Source organism: Protopterus annectens, chromosome 11.part0, assembly GCF_019279795.1.
Source record: "Protopterus annectens isolate FY-2018-M chromosome 11.part0, PAN1.0, whole genome shotgun sequence".
NCBI lineage: Eukaryota > Metazoa > Chordata > Ceratodontiformes > Protopteridae > Protopterus > Protopterus annectens.
In genome coordinates this window covers 340,526,279-340,543,860 of record NC_056745.1, presented here as the reverse complement: position 1 = coordinate 340,543,860, position 17,582 = coordinate 340,526,279, and the positions used below count along the sequence as shown (strand labels likewise).

Here is a 17,582-nt window from a genome sequence, read left to right as displayed (position 1 = left end):
ATAGCTCGTGAATTTTTATTTATTTCATATAACTCAATATCTCCTCTTATGTTACGTGTTTGAGACCTAGTCTCAATGGGATCTCTAACATACGGTCTTGGCTTTGCGGTAACAGCTGGGTATAGCGGAGGTGGACCAGCTTGTCCACTCGCTTCATATTCTGGTGCAGGAAGTGGAGGGGGTGGAGGGGCTGATGCTATCACCAAATTATTGTCTTCTTTATCTAGAAACATAGCTTTTGAATTATTACTTTTTTGCTCCCTACGGTTTGCTTCCTCAATCCACCTGGGTGCCTGAGGAACCCCCAATTGACGTTGCTTTTTTACCTGACCTTTTGCGTCAGCTTTAAGCTGTTTGATAAGTTTAATAAGCGAGGATTTTTCTAATTTGCCATCAAATTCATATTTATTAACCCATCTTGTATAGTACGTAATATTGTCGGCATGCTGTGATTGCATATATTTTGCGTCTTCAGTTAGTGGTGGGTTTTGGGAACTTTTTGGGCACTTATTACCCATATTGTTGATTTGTTAAAGAAAAAATGTTGCGTAACCCTTCTTATTCTCATGTGGTACCAGGATTTTCTGTTTTACAGTTTATCTAGAATAACTGTCTTACCTATTCTGTTTCCCTGATCTATGACAAGACTGCAATCTTTCTGTCCCTGACTTGTACAAACCAAATCTCCTGACAGATATTTTCAATCAAGTCCCTGATCTAAAACAGAAAAAAGGTAAATCTCACCTTACCTGAGCCTCCGTGATTGACCGTCTCTGATTCGTTACCGACTCGTCCTCCAGTCGCAGCTCAGAAAAGTTGCTGGCCTCTTTTGAACGACAATTCAGTCGGAGGTCTTTCAAAGCAGAAGAACAGATGTGGTTTCTTCCCCGTATGGTTTCATGCCACCTGGCCCATCTGACCTGAGGCGAAGTGAGAGTTCCGGTATGAAGGACCAATCTGTCAAAGGAAAAATAACTTCAAAATGATCAACACATGGCAGGTTCAGGTTAAGGCACTTTAATCTTACAGCAATGAGACAAAAACATGCTAATACAGAGGTTGTCTAACTAGAATCAGGAAGTGAAACTACTTTTATACATTTCTTACAAGGTATTGCCTACTAAGCTGATGTAATAAATCACAAGTTCTTTCAATATTATTTCTCAGCAGCTGTTTGTCCATGATTTTCTGCTGGCATATCAAGTTTACAAAAAAACTTCCTAAGAAAAACAACATGGCCTTGACGACCACTGGTCAGATACAACTTTTACTATGCAATGTTACCATTCAAGGTACTATGGCTAATTTGAGCACAAAGCAAGTACAGATTGCAGTTCATTTCTTCAAGTAGTCTTTTGTCTGATGTATCTCTTCTTTTCCGCAGCTGTGCATGTTCTCATAACACGAGCAGGGCTGATTGTTCATATTCAATCACATTATAGAAAACAGTATTGTTCTATTCATTCACTATTCATTCATTGTCCTGACCTAGCAGATAATCACCTGCTTCTCAGTACATTTCCAAAAGGCATAAACATGAATTTTGCTGTGCTAGCAAATACTAGGTCAGAGTGCATCTTGCAGTTTCAGAAAGCATACTGCAGTTTGAAAAGCATCTTATAATTTCATACAGAATTGAGCTGTACATAAAATAGAATGAAATGCATTAACCCTTTTAGCTTCTAATAAGCACTAAACATATACATTAATACATATTCTTCTAACACTATCTCTCTCTCTTTAACTGAATCCAAAGTACCATCTATCTGGTAACAGTTCTTATACCATACCCATTTACAAAGGTGGCAGCTTCACTGAACTTTCAAACTTCAGGCGTATTGCAATTCTATCTCCTCGCTCCGAAATTCAGGAGAAATGCGTACACAAACAATTCATAAATTACCTAATACAAGAAAACTTGCTTACCTCCACACATCATGGCTTTCGCCCTAAACAAAGGACCTCTACTGCTCTCATCTCCTTCACTAATACTATCAGATAACAACAAACTGGTATCTTTTCTTTTCCTTGATCTATCCAAAGCTTTCAACACCATCTCCTGCTCCCTGCTTCTGGCTAAACTCTCTGCCCTAAATCTCTCAAGTTCAACTATCTCCTAGTTATCAGCTCTCTTACAGACAGACAACAATAAGTTAAATGGCTTTCCACCCTATCTCATGCTCTCCCGATCAAGATTGGAGTACCTCAAGGTATCCCTGCACAAATTCATATGCTAACATGGTTGTCTATTACTAGGAGAGAGAGCATTTATTCAATGGTGCTTATGAAATACACATAAAAATGTATAGGCGCTTTGTTGATGATACTTTTATGTTGTGTGATGGAGAGTTACCTCTTCTAACAGACTTCATTAAGTTTTTGGAGTCCACAACAGACTTCTTAAGATTTACAGTGTCTTATTCCTATGAGAGCAGTGACTTCCTGGATGTCTCCGTGTATTGACACATGCTAGGTAAGATGAATACTAAGTTGTTTCATAAGACCTGCTGGAAAAATAGTCTCTTGAACTACAATAGTATGCACCCTAGACATGTGTTCCCTAGTATTGTCAAAGGACAATTAAATAGAGCTAAGAACATATGTAATACACATGCAGACAGGGAGAATGAATTTGGTTACTCACATCAATTGTTTATAGACAGGGGTTACAAGGAAACTGTTTTCCAAAAGGCTAAGCATGATATTGTTCAAATAAGCAATGAAAAAAGTGGTATAAATTTGGTACAAGCAACAAATGCGGCCCCAAACAAGAATAAAATGCGCTTTATTACTAGGTATGCCAGTGACAGCAATTAGGTTTGTAGTATAATTAAGAATAACTGGCATTTTCTGACAACTGATAGACAAACAGAGAAAATAATAGGTGAAGTTCCTGCTTTGCATATAAAAATAAAAGTAACTTGAAACAGCTACTTTGTAATTATAGAGTAAGGCTGTGGTTTTGAATAAACTAGAAACATATCCCTGTAAAAGCTGCAGAATGTGTCATTATATACACATAGTTCAAGATTTTAAACACTCAGTTCTTACCTTTATTTTTCAGCTCAGGTTATATGCCACTTGTAATACAACTAATTTTGTTTATACAGCAGAGTACAAACAATGCAAGTGTTTTTATGTAGGAAAAACACAAAAACGCCTTAGAGACAGGATATATCAACATGTACATGATATCAAAATAAAAATAAACTGAATGCATTGGCTAAACATATTGTGGAATTTCCTGCACATGAATTTGGGTTTAGGGTTTTGCAAATAGTAGTGAAAGATAAGAAAGGAGGGAATTTAAACAATCAAGTGGAACGGGTAGAGCTGAAGTGGATTTTAAAACTGCAAGCGCATCTATTTCCAGGCTTGAACTATGAATTATGTATGTATAAAACCAGAGATGGAAGCTCCCCTTCTTTAAATGAATTTACTATTGAATTTTAAGTAATTGGTTTATTAAAACTTTTAATTAATGTATTAACTGAGTTTAAATTACTTAATTGATGTGGTTTGACTATATAAAGTGTGTGTGTGACTACATTTTTATTGAAGACTTGAGAAAGCGTAATGTTTTATGTGAAAGCGCTTGTCTAAAATTAAATAACTGTTCTTTTAAGCTGTGGTGGTCATCTGGATTTTTTTGCTTCAGTACCTCAAGGATCAATACTCGGTCCATTACTGTTTAACATTTTTATCAATCCCCTACATTCAGCCTTTCCAGAATCATCTCCTATACAATGTGAATATGATTCTACAGTCCTCACAACTGCTGACAACCTCTCTGACCTGAACACCCTAACCCAAAAATCCTTCAAAGAAATTGAAAACTGGCTGTCCAGTAACCAACTAATTCTAAACCCAAATAAAACTAAATGCCTACTATTCCTACCTAAATCATACAACCACCTCAAATCATCATTCACAATCACATCCCACAACAATACTAACATCACAGTAGAATCCCATACAAAACCTCTGGGGGTCATCTTAGATGACCAACTCAAATATGACCTCCATATTCTCAATTGCATAAAGAAAGCTCATCAAAAACTAGGAAGACCATACAGAAACAAAAATTCCTTACAAATTACTCAAAAATCTCTCTCACTCAAACCTACCCCTCCCCTGCCTTTCTTACAGCTCACAAATTCTGACTAGCCTTCAAACCACCCTCCTAAAAAAACTTGAAACTACTTATAATAAAGTTGCTAGAGTCACTATGAATCATACCATTAAATCTTACCACTGTCCTTCTGTAAAAATTTTAAATTGGTTAGAATTCCCGCAACAACTACTTCTCTCTCAAATAAAGATCATTCACTCCATCCTATATAATAAATCCTTCTGTCCTGAGATATCTTCACTTATCTCCCTCCACAACCCTCCCAGGACTCTCAGAAGCACTGACCAGAATCTTTTACAAATCTATAAACCTGAAAGTTCATTTGGACAAAACTTATATACTTACTTCCCCTCACCTGCTTGGAACAAACTTCCCCTGTCAATTAGACGCATTAGCCATGGAAAACAATTCAAAACAGCTCTCAAAAACCATCTAGCTAGCACCTGGACCTGCCCTTGTAATCACCCTAATTAAACTCTAAGAAACCCTGATCACCAAACCTTACTACTATCTCAGACCACACAATACTTCCCCTTTATTAATGCACCTCCCTCTCTTACTCACTTCTGCCTCTCTCCCCTCTCTCACTGCTGCTCCTTCAATTCCCCCCGCTAACCTTCTTTCTTATTTAACATCTCTCCTGATTACTTTTTTCTTCTACCTCTGTCACTCCAAATACTGTACATAGATCAACAATTGCTACTATCTCCCTAAACGCTCACTTGGTAGTCCTGCCACTGCCGGTATAAAAAAGAAACCTAGCTAGCCTTACTTCGGCCCAGTATAATTGAAAGTATAATGTAAATATTGTGGTTTTACTGTTTAATTGTCCATTATCAGTTGTTTATGTATTACTGTTCTACTGCTTAATAGTCTATCTAAACTCATCTAGAATTATATAATACTTTACCTTCCTTGTGCTGCAAATGTCTGTAACTTCTGTTTGAAACTATTGCATTATTTTACTTGTGATTATATACATTTGGAGCTTTTCTTCCCATGCCTCCGCTGAAAAGGGCAATTTCTCAGTCAGACTATCCCAGTCAACAAATGTCAAATAAATAAATAAATACATTTGTTATTTATATAGTTATTAAAATATACCAGATGGAATGCATTCCTATTTCATTTAGTCTTTTAATTAGCCAAGGGTTTTGCATAGTGTCAGAATTTATTGACTATTCTAAAAACGGTGTTGCCACTACATTTCCTCTGTGCAGATTGGAATAGTTCTTAAATGTTACGGGAATAGTACCCATGGTATTTCCTTGCTTGATCTCATACTCTATAACAGAGTAATGTATTGTGAGTTTGTGTCTTTGTACCATGTTTTTCTAATATTCCATTATTTTCCAAGAGGGCTCAGTTAACCAGACTTGCAGTTTCTGGTCCCTTCTTTTATGCATATGTAATAATCAGCTGGCTTTTCAGATCTTAGTTCCAAGGCTGACTTTTTTTAAACTAGATGTTGTCCAACAGATGAGTGTTGCTATGTAACTTGCTATGAAGTCTATGCACTTAGAAAGCAAAGCCAGGGTGCCATGCCTTTTTAGTTTCTTTTATAAGTGTGTTCCAGAGTGGAAGAAGACTTTAAGATAAGATGACTATCAAGTGCTTGAAAAAAGATACAAGAACTTTTAAGTATGTCTGCTTAAAGGTGTAGATGGCCAGGAATCTCATTTTCCCTGTGATTGCCTGTCTAGTATACTCCTTTGTTGCTATGACTCTTTAGCTACTGTTGGTTGTGCCACTCGTCCGGAATTTTGAGCAGAGTCAAACAGTTTACTTAAGTGTTTGCTTAATACTTTGGAAATAAATTTCTGTCACTGATTACATATCCTTCTGTGGGTCTATATTATTTCGCCAAAAGATATTTCCAGTGAATACCTCTTCATTGACACTTAACCGATGAAAATCACTTCCGTGATTTACGGAATTTTCCCAGGGCAATGAAACAACTGCCCTTAGCACAACGAAACACACAACACATTAGATCAAACCCCAGTGTGGGGGGCTTCACCCCCACACCCCCCAAACTATATATACCAACTTTGAGATCGCACTAGAGTGGGGAGAAGGTCAAAGTTGTGTAGTTGGCCAACTACTTCATTGCCCTGTGAAATATTCCATAACTCGCAGAAGAGATTTTTGACAGTTAGGTGTCGATGAAGAGGTGTTCACTGGAAATAATTTTCGGCGAACTAATATAGACCCCCCTCCTGTTATTGACTGATTAAGACAAAAAAAAATCCAGAAAGCAGAAAAGCAAAGACCCATACTTTCAATTCAGCTAAGGTAGGAGCAAAAAAGTCAAGTGCAGGGACAGTGAAGCAATCTATTTATTTGCATTTTTAACTGAAGTAGAATTCTGAGACCTTAAAAATATAGATGTCAGCATGGGAGGCAAAGAATGCTCTCTGGAAAGGAAATAATTTAGCATAAGCAGAAGCCAGAGTGACATTGGGCCTAAAGTAATACTGCTTCACATCAGGCAGGTCATGACAGACAGCTCTCTACCAAAGCCCTTTAACAGGCTAACCCTTGTAATAAATCAGTAGGTCAGGGCCTACTTTGCTTGCAGTAAAGTATCAGGTACGGTACCTCCACGGAGTCCTATACTGTCTCAAACAGGAGATAGATGAGAACTCGAGTACATAATCTAGAGCTACGAGTTGAAAGATAAATGCAGATAAAAGAATATATTTATTGTAAAGAAAGTGTATCTGGTGATTTAAACAGCCATTGTGAAAAGGTGGAAGCATGGATTTTTTTATTTTGTTTTAGAATACATTGATATAGAAAAAATATTTTGGCACAACTGTAGTAAAGCATCCACAAAAAGTAGAACGTATATACTATAACATCATAGAGAAATTATTTACATTTATCATCACAGAAAAATTAATAAAAAAACTTTAATTTAAAGCTAAGTTATTGAAATATAAATGTAGCTAAACATTATGAAAAATTTAGAAGAAAAAAATTGACATTTACAGTCAATAATCTAATTGTAGCAACACTGCCAAATACAATTTCTATTTTTAAGGAACATATTTGGCTTATGATTAGGTTTTATTATTTTTATGAGTTTTTCAAATACATTCAGATAATGCTTGGTATAAAAGTCTTTTAAATTACATCAGAAGTCAATTATATCCGTTACAGATTCAGGAATCATAATGAAGCACCTCAGCTGTGAAAGTTGCTCTCCTCTAAATGCTTCTCAAATAAAAACTAATCATCATTATTTGCAATATAGTACATATTTGCTATTTATAAAATCCAAATATGGCTTAAGAAATTTGCACTGTTGCACTGCTCTGATGGTGTAGAAAGATAAAGCCCTGACCACGTCCCACTCAACCTGAGTTAGATTAGAGGCTCATATGACTGATAGAGTGACAGGGAAGGTGTTTGTTGATGGTGTTCCCTTAGGGTGACACAGTTCAAAGAGATAATTGCCCTGAAACGTAATCAAAGAGCATGGGAAGTAGGGCAGGGAATGGTTAGGGCATAAAAAGACCCCCCCCCCAGGAAAGAAGCAAAAACTGATGAGCCAACAGGATGCCCTTAGGATTTACAACCAGCACCTATAATACTGGTGCAAGTCAGAGGTATGTGATAATATGGTCGACCTAGCATGGATGTAGGACACTGGGGGCTGGGACGGCAAAATGAAGTCCAAGGGGGAGGGACCAAAAACAGTTAAAAAAAAGAAACAAATAAAAAAAAAGAAATTTGCAATACCAAAAGGAATGTGTCATGTCTGCAGTCTGCAACTGAAAAGCAGAATGTCTTCCATCTTGAGTAGAAAATACGTAGTTATTTTAGCTGGTATAATTAGGTATCATGAATAAACTGTATGAGAGTAGCTTACAAAAGATATTTTTAATACACTGGTAGTTTCTGTAGCACAGCCCAATGAAGACTTATTTAACCTTGAACAGTATTTCTTCCAACTGGAAAAAAGGTAAATAGAAATTAAAAAAATGCAGATTTAGAAAAGATTTGCGAAGCTCAGAAGTTGGGTGATGTTTGTGGAGAGCCTTCAAGGTAGCAACTGGTAGCAGAACACAAACCAACCCAAAACAAAGTAAAAACAAACTGCTGGTCTGAGACTATGACTGTCAGACCAAAGTAAGTATGGAAGCTGACGAATTCTGAAATTCAGAAGCTGAAAAATGTTTTTTTTTTTTTTTTCAAAGATCAACAATTATTATTATAATATTTGTCACTGGCATGGCTTCTCTACAGTTGTTTGAGCCCCAGCTCCCCAATATGAACTCGCTGATTACTGTTTTTATTAGGGAATCTCTGCAGGTGTGGCCACTAAGTCTGCAATTGCAGTGATTTGTATTTGTGCAACAGTAGAGCTGACATATATAAATTCAGAAGATGTCGGTGGCTTTTCCCCTACTTTTATGGTAGGTGTCTTCTCTTACTGTGAAAAACATTTTCTTTTGGGTTTCTTCTGTAGGTTTGATCAAATTAATTAAACAGATTACTGTGATAAATTGATTCCTCCATGAGCTAAACATCAGGGATTAGTATGTGAAAAAACTGGCAGATAACTAAAGTAGAGATTTTTTAAGAGTAAAATTTGCTGCACAATTACAGTAATAAGATCTAAAATACCAAAAAAAACCACTAAGATGTGTTAATAAACAGAAAACAAAATCTTTAATAATTGTATTGCTAATGGTACACTGGAGTTAAAACAGAGAAGCTAAAGAGAGATGGTTACTTTTCTAAGTTGAGTAGGTGTTTTAAGACTTGGAAAGACTTGAAATGTTTTAGCACCAGGGAAGTGAACTAAGGAAAGATGTATTATTTATAATCAAAAAATTACATATCAGCTCAAGAATGAATGATGCAGGTTTTGTAATGATACAGCCAATCTTTTCTCATGGGAATTTAGGAAATTACTAGCCAACAAGCTGATACTAGTACCCATATTTGACTAAGCACTACCTGTTTTCAGGGTTATCTAAGGAAGTAATAAGTAAACTATGTTACTTAGCAACAGGTGCCCTTGTAGAAAACATCACTGGCCACATCAAACAAATTTAGTTGCTGAATGAAAAATATCAGCTTTTAATTAAGTTGACTGCAGTTTATCCAGAAGCCAAAATTAGCCAGCAGATAAGCTAAATATTCCTTATTTTTCATTAAAATATATGTTTCTGTGAGAAAGTTAAAATGCATATATGTGAATGTTTTACAGAGGCGAAATGTAACCAAATTAAATAATTTGGTTTTGTGTGGCATATGACAAGGAATATATATATATATATATATATATATATATATATATATATATATATATATATTTTGTGAATACATAAAAATACAGAGACATCTATGTTAAGATTTAAACAGATTTAGAAAGCATTTTCGGTGTTACAGTTGTACAGTAGTCAGGACCACCATCTCACAGCATTTGGTACTTCAGTTCTCAGATGGGGTGCCTTTTCTGTATAACACTGCATGCCTTCTTTGCGTCTTCCATGTGCGTTTTCATTTACACCTCTTAGGTGTACTACAGTATCAGGAACATTACTCATTTTGAGTCTTAAAAAATCCATGTTCCTCACTGTTTCTCAGCAAAAGGGTATAGTACACAAACAGTGCTGAAATTTTGTTTTAACTAATATCCATGGTGAATAATACTGAATCATACTATTACATCAGATTAAGTACAAAGTAACACATTTTATCCATCTTGTGAGCTCCTTTGCTAAAGTTCTGAGTAGGCTATTACTAAGTATTCTACCCTTTGCCCATTTCTTCCACATTATGACAGATAATGTCCCCCATTTTGGAGATGGAAAATAGTTTTTGTGGAGTTCCTGTTTCCTCTCATAGGTTCATAAGTTCATAAGAGGTTACTAGAAGAACAGCTGGAGAGCCCTTACAAGCCTAACCAGTTTTACCCAGATCTTACCCAATTTTCTATTTGTAGGGGAAAGAAAACCAGGGTCACAAGCAGGGTTTTGACAAATTTTACAGACTGCCTCTGTCCATAAGGAACATGGACAGCATCCCAGGAGTGAATTTGCATTTTCCCATCCATTAGTCCAGATTGCACTTGAAGATGGTCAGGGAAAGTCTGTGCTTCTCATGAATAGGAAGCTTATTCCAGAAAAGGGGCAAACTTTGGGATACATATCTGTCTCTCCAGCATGATCTAGTCATGCCAGAGATCAGGTTTAGATTTTTGGAGTGGGTAACCTTCATGCAATCAGTTTTGTGAATATGCAACATTTCCATCAGGGATGGGTCAGACACTGCCTTGTAGGTGAGACATAGATCACACCTTAGTAATCAATAGGAAAGTGAATATAGTGGTAGGGCTTTTAATCAGTCTGCAAATGACATGTTGGTTATACCCTACATATTTTTTGGAGAGGAACCCCATTGTATTTGATTATTGGTCTAATGAGGGCTGAGTACAGCAGTATTATGACATCCTTAGATCTGGATGCCATGCCCTTAGTTATAAGTTAAGCCACACAGAAGGGTTTCCTCACCACCATGGACACAATGTGGTCAAAAGTTCAGATTACTATCTATCTGAGTACCCAGATTTCTCATCACTGGTCCACTCTTGGGAGGGTGCTATCAATGCTGTAATTTACAATGCTATTTGATTTTCCAAAGGGTATTGTTATGCATTTCTTTGCATTTAGCTTGAGGCCATGGCTCTGACACCAATAATTAGTCTGTGTCAGTCTTTTCTATAGGATATCAGCATCGTTTACGGAGTCAATGATTGCCCTCAACCTGCAATCATTAGCAAACTTGGTCACCCAAAAGCCATCTATATTTGCCCTGACATCTGAAAAGTATATCCCAAACAAGAAGAGGCCCATTACTGAGCCCTGTTATCCTTCACTGGTGATTGGCCTCAAGCTGGATGTAAATTCCCTCACTCTAATAACATGTATCCTATCCATGAGCCATTTGGCTATCCACCTGGTAATGTAGAGGTTTATGCCCAATTTTGTGAATACCTGAGTAGAGTATTGTGTCAAATGCCTTGGTCAGGTCAAGGTAGGTGGTATGCACTGTCTTATTCTCATCCATGGCTCATTTTTGCACCATGGCCTTGGTGACTTTCTCAAAGAAGTCCACCAGACTGAGCAGGCTGGACCTGCTCTTGCTGAAGTTGAACTGGGTTAGGTCTAGAGTCTGATGATTTCCTATGAATTTCTTAATTATGTCCAAGGTTAGGGTTTCCATAGCCTTGCATATTTGGCTAGTCAGACTTACGGGTTGATAGTTTCCTGGGTCCATTGATGGTCCCCCTTGTGCAGAGGGTTGACTGTTGCTGTCCTCCACTCTACAGGTACAAAGCCTGTCTTGAGACTGTGGTTAAATAGAGATCTGAGTGGGTCTGCTAGGTCATGTTTCTAGCTATTTAACAGGCACCCTGGGATTCTGTCAGGACCCATTGATGCTGTGTTTCTAGCTTTAGAAAGTGCAGTGATGACCTGTTATTTTGTGATCTAGGCAAAGGTATGGTAGGGAGTATTTCTTGGGGAGTGACCAGAGGTGATGAGGGGGTGAAATTTGAGCTGAATTTGTCAGCCTACAGGTTTACTATTTCTTCTGACTGAGTATAGGTATTGCCATCCACAGTCAATTCAGCATATTGTTGAGCTTTTCCCTTAAGATTTTGGACATATCTAAAAATGCTTTGTGGTTATCCTTTGCTTGGGAGGCTATTTTAGTATTGTATTTAGCTTTTGATGATTTGAGTAGTTTCCTGATTTTCTTGTTGATACTCTTTCTTTTCCCGGTTTCGGGGGGGGGTAAGGATCACCATGTCGGCCATCCTGCTCATGAGTTTTTAGCAGTGAGTTTTACAGCCCGAGTTGCCAACCCCTTCCACAGAAGGCACACACATGCACACACTCACACCTAGGGCCAATTTAGAGTGTCCATTCCACCTTGTTGATACTAATGACAGATTTTTCTGTTGTGCACCCTTCAACTTGCTTCTAGACAGGAATTTCTTACTTCTGTTGTATAATGCATTGTCCACCAAGGTGATTTATTTCTCCAGCCAGACCTGGGTTTAATTTGGTCAGGTACTGCCATTTCTCTGCAATTATTTAAGTGGTTGTACAGGACTGAATTGCTATGGAGATACTGGAGATTGAACCCAGGACCTCAGATATGCAAAGCATGCATTCTACACTTGAGCTACATCCCCCTCTGAAAGGCCTGCCATAGGCATCTCATCTGAAATCATGACATTGGTGGTCTGAAGATTTGCATATTTTACAGACTGCATATAGTTGTTCATGGTGTGTATGCCTGTGCTGAGACACATAAATCCTCAGTTAAATATTTCATCAAGCAAAGCTTGTGTATGAGTACATTTCCTAGCAGTAGTTTCCAGCTAAACTATAACTTAACTTCTCATGTCAGATGTAGTACAGAGGAAAGTCAATTTTTCTCTCTTGTGCCTGGTGAGTGATGGGATAGGTTAGAGCTCCCCTGTGGAGTCAGTGTGTAATCAGACAATAAATGAATAAATTGATTAATTATTACTCTTTTTGAAGTGTAAATGGTATGGGCTTGAGAAAAGTTAACTAGGTCCAGAATAGAGTTAAGTAATATTTTTAACAAGTACTGTTCTTGAACGATATATTTTACTAACAAACGAATCTAAAATTGCCACTTGCTTACACAGGACTAAGATATCTGCTGCACTTGAACATGCGTATTGTATACATTATGCTGCTTTATTATTCCTTAGATGTAACAATCACAGATGTCTTAAAACCTCAGTCTTGGCATTGTGTAACACCATTTTAATATATCTCTTATCCATCAGAACAAAACAAGGTATGTAAATGGAAAGACAATTGTCAACTGGGATTACATTGCATCGAATGGAATTATCCACGTGATATCAGAGCCATTAATAGCTCCACCAGAACCACCAGTAAGTATCCCATCAAATGTAACAACATATTCTGTAACAAAAGATAATAATTTCTCAGAACATCAGTTTTGTACCTTTTCAAGAGAATTACCAAGCTAAAGAATCATTTCTTCAATGTCAGTGCTGTAAGCATAGTACATGTTGTGTTGTGCATGCAAATGCTTATTCAGTTTAGGTTTTGTTACTATTATTGTGAAAAGATGTCCTTGCTAATTAATATTTTCCTTAGGAAACAGAATACAAACATTAACAAATGGTGCACTTATTAAGAGATGTCATGCACAACTTACTAGTTAGATTTATTCCGATGTAGCCTCATGTTAAATGTTACTTTGGAGAGCATTAACAGTGCTGTATTATGTTCACCTGTAACGTATAACTACATAATTTATTTCTGGGATGCATTCAGCATCAAGAGGAGTGAGCAAAAATCATATTAAGAACACTACACCCATGCTTTAATTATTCAGAACTGATTTCCCACTACTGTGGTTTAAGTTTATTTCATTTTTTTATTTTCCATATTTTTGTTGATGGGATTAATCCCACTAGCACTATAACCATTTTACCGGGAAGCTCCAAATCAATGTTTGTACTGATTAGGTGTAACTAGGCCAGGGCAGGATGGAAGTTCCTCAGGCCTTTTATAGTAAGTGCTGTAGGATCTTTTATCTTTTTATATCCACCCATGCTGCCAGCTCAAACAGATGAATGCTCAGTTTTTAGTCTCATCAAACAAAGCTTATGTGTCAGCGAACTTCCTAGCAGCAGTTTCCAGCTAAAATGCAGCTTACCTTCTTATGTAAGATGTAGTGTGGAGAACAGTCCTGTTTTTTGTGCGATGTACCAAATTCCAGTGTGTGAAGCCTAATTGTCATGCACATGTGAAACCAACACATCACACTTCTCCAACAAATCTTCATGCCTGTTCTGCATAGCAAACTCCCAACTAATTTGTTTCCTCAGCGCTTAGTGAATTTGAATTAGTGCAAATCCATCTTATTCTGTGCAGGGCTGCACGTTGTCTAGCTGTCTCACATTCCCGTCATAAACTTAATAGATCCTCCTCTTATTTTTTATGTTAATCATTAGCAAAGTGTCCATTTTTCTTTTGTACATCCATTCTGACTCTGAGAATTCTTCTGAGTGCAGAAGATTTCTGTGCTTTAGGGTTCTACATCACATTACAGATATTAGAAGTTTTATAAATTATAAATCAGTTCTTGGGTTCAGCTAATTACAGAAATGCCATGCATTTATATACATGCTCTAGATTCTGTGCAGTATCTAATAAAACATTTTATTTTATAAAAAGACTTGTGAGCAAAGTATACAACATAGTCTGCAAAACTGATCAGACTGCAACATATTCATTTAATTATAGATTGGAGTCTACTATTAGTAAGGAAAATAATTCCATGTAGTGATCCTGTTTACAACCAAAAAAAATGGAAGCTATTCAGTTAAGATATCTACTTTAATTATAATTAAACTGGACATCTGCTGGGATTTCTAGCTCCCTTAATGGGCACCTACTTGCTTGCTATTATATCACTGTTTCTTGTTTTTTTTTTTTTCCTGTAATACACCTAATGTTTCTTTACCTGATGACTACTGTATAATTGCAGAAATGGATGTTGTTCCAGAATTTCACAGTAATACTTGTCAGCTGCCATATATTAACAGGTACAATTCTACCATGTGCATTTTGTTACGGAAGGGTTGAGAAGTATGACAGGAACCAGATAATGTGTTCCTGTTATATGTAAGCACTTTGCTGTAGTTGTTGTAAGTGGTGTTTGAGTTCATTTAACAAGGGACTAGTATCAAACCCTAAAATGTCAGCAGTAAGAGTGGGATTATGTGATGAAGCTCAGTCAAACAATCCAGATAACTAAGGTAGCTCAGTTTTACCTCTGCAGTAGAATGGTTTATGGAAAAAAAAGGGAAAGACCATCAACTATTTAGGGGATAATAATCTTATAATTTATGACTTTCTGTCTAGGTGATCTCATACTAATCTACTGCAGTGTTGATAAGGACAGTCCAGCTAATGTGATACACATGGATTTCAGAGAAAGCTTTGACTGAGTTACACAGAAGACACTGCTGAACAAATTTAAGTGGATCAGTGGACTGCAAATTAGTGATGTATACAGGAATAGCTAAGAGAGACCACAAATATTTGTAAGGAAGGGGTTCTTTCCTAGGAAAGATGGAGTATTACTGACATTTGCAAGGACGAGTGCTGGTTCTATATTTTTAACATACATATGTCAGATATTACAGTTTGAGGATTGGATGAATTTATCTGCAGATACTGTCAAATTATGGTTACTTTGGGGGATGAGTATCAATCTGAAAAGTGGTTTTGGATTACTGAAGGGCTGATCTAACAGCAGACAGTTAAATTTTAATTAGAAAAATGTTAATTAGAAAAAATGTTCTTATGTTTGGCAGATTATTTTTTGTGCACTTTAATTACAATGTTTAAAATGAAAAAGAAATTTGATCTCTAATTATCTAGAAATTGTACATTTTTAAAAGATAAAGGGAGTATTTTCAGAACTCATAGGGTCTGTACTTGAAAAAGTGAAAATAAATAAAAGTCAAAACAAATAAGGAGAAATTCAAGGGAACAAAGGCATCCAACCATATTTCAGGATACTTTTTCACCAATGGTAGAGTCAATGAATTATCTTCCCTCACTTAGAGATGTTATTGTTATTTCTTCTCGATGGAGAAGATGAGGATTCTTATTGAGAGTGATGCTAGAGAGGGCTCAGTGTGCTGGGTCACTAATTCATAGACTTAAACTGCAAGCATTAGGACAGCTCGGCCTGTTACTAGCTACCTATGTGTTCTCTGAAGTAAGTTACAGCAGTGGGTTCTGGTGTCAGAAACACTAATGAATTTACAAATATTTTTCTCAGTGGTCTGGAACAGTTTGGTGTTGTAAGATGACTAATTGAGTGTGATTACTGGAAACTGATATTCTAGACCTGGTTAAAAAATGTCAGTTGGTACAGAGAATTAAAGGCTGCGATACAGGGTTTGACTCCCTCAGCCATTCTTTGCCTACTGTGTGACCTTGAGCAAGTCACTTAACCAGACAGTGTTTATAGGATATTTCTCTCAATAAGAACCCCCATCATCTCCCAGAGGAGAAATAACAATAACTTCTAAATTTCTCTAGCATGTGGAAGGGCCAGATGCTGGCGTCCTCTCCTGTCCAGTTGGTGAATTTGGGAATATTGAGGCAATGTTACAATTGCCTCATGTACACTGACAACCCTCTCCTCCTCCCACATAACACAAATACTTGCGAGAGATGCAGCTATTTAGCCAAACTGGAGGCTGAGCTCTCTCAACTCAGGACTGGCAAGACCAGACAGGAGGAAAAGGCAACTACACACACCACAAAACCAGTCTCACATAAAGCTATCACAACAATGAATCAAACACATAAACACACAAAGTCATACTCGGAGGCTCTGAGCAAAAATTTACCTAAACAGCAGAGGCCTCCAAAGCAGACATCCAAGCAACTGCCACCTCATGACACACCACAGGCAACACATAAACCACAAAATCAGTGTGCAAAGCAGTCACAACCCTTAAGGCCAAATACAACACCAAACATACTTGTCATAGGTGACTCCATAGTCAGACACACTGACGTCCCACTCACCAGGCTGAACAAGGAGAAGGTCACAGTAAGCTGCCTATCGGGCGCTAGAATCCATCACATAACACAAGCACTCGGGTCACTCCACAGCAAGTACAAATATGACACAGTCATTGTCCATGCTGGTGTGAACGACCTGAGACGTACCTCCCTGGACTACATGAAAAGAGGCAAAGAGGAGCTCTCTGATTATGTAGCCCAGGCAGGTATGACCCTGACCCTGAGCAGTATCCTTCCTTCACCAAGAATGATGCCACAAAATAGAGACAAGATGATCAGCTTTAACAATTGGTTTAATTTCTGGTGTCATTCAAAGGGGATCCAGTGTCTGTCTGCCTGGGATGACATGCTTGACAAGCCATGCTGCTCGCAGGGGCGGCTTGCACCTGTCACCCCTGGGATTCCGGATATTGGCTAAGGCTCTTGCCACCCCATAGTGCCTTTTAGGCAAGGCTCAAATTCTAAACCTACCACCCTAGAAAACAAAATGGGAAGAAACTAAGGGTAATGCTGCTCAATGCCAAGTCTAAATCTCAAAATGCACGCACTCGAGGCCCTTCTCAGTATGGAGAACATCAATGTCTGTGCTGTGACTGAAACCTGGTTCAAGGCTCCTGAGAGCACCCGGCACTATCAGGTTTTACCTCATATCATGCGTTCGCCCAAAACCCGGACCACACCACAAAAGGAGGGTGTATCCATATTCATCAAGGATACCCACACCTCCAGGTTGGTGGCAACGCACGGCATCGGAAACCATCCAGGTGCAATTAACCATAGGCAAAACTGCTCTACAATTTGTAGCA

General features: G+C 37.6%; 2 protein-coding genes across 2 annotated transcripts in view; one reads left to right on the top strand and one right to left on the bottom strand.

The window, feature by feature from the left end:
* Window positions 1-17,582, bottom strand: part of NT5DC3 (5'-nucleotidase domain containing 3) — a 968,426-nt gene that overhangs the window by 26,780 nt on the left and 924,064 nt on the right. The gene's annotated exons all lie outside the window — the stretch shown is intronic.
* The window catches only part of STAB2 (stabilin 2), a 922,612-nt gene that overhangs the window by 844,612 nt on the left and 60,418 nt on the right, over window positions 1-17,582 (top strand). The window contains exon 66 of the mRNA XM_044087850.1: window positions 12,978-13,088. Coding sequence (XP_043943785.1) covers window positions 12,978-13,088 — 111 coding nt within the window. The remainder of the gene's footprint in view (window positions 1-12,977; window positions 13,089-17,582) is intronic.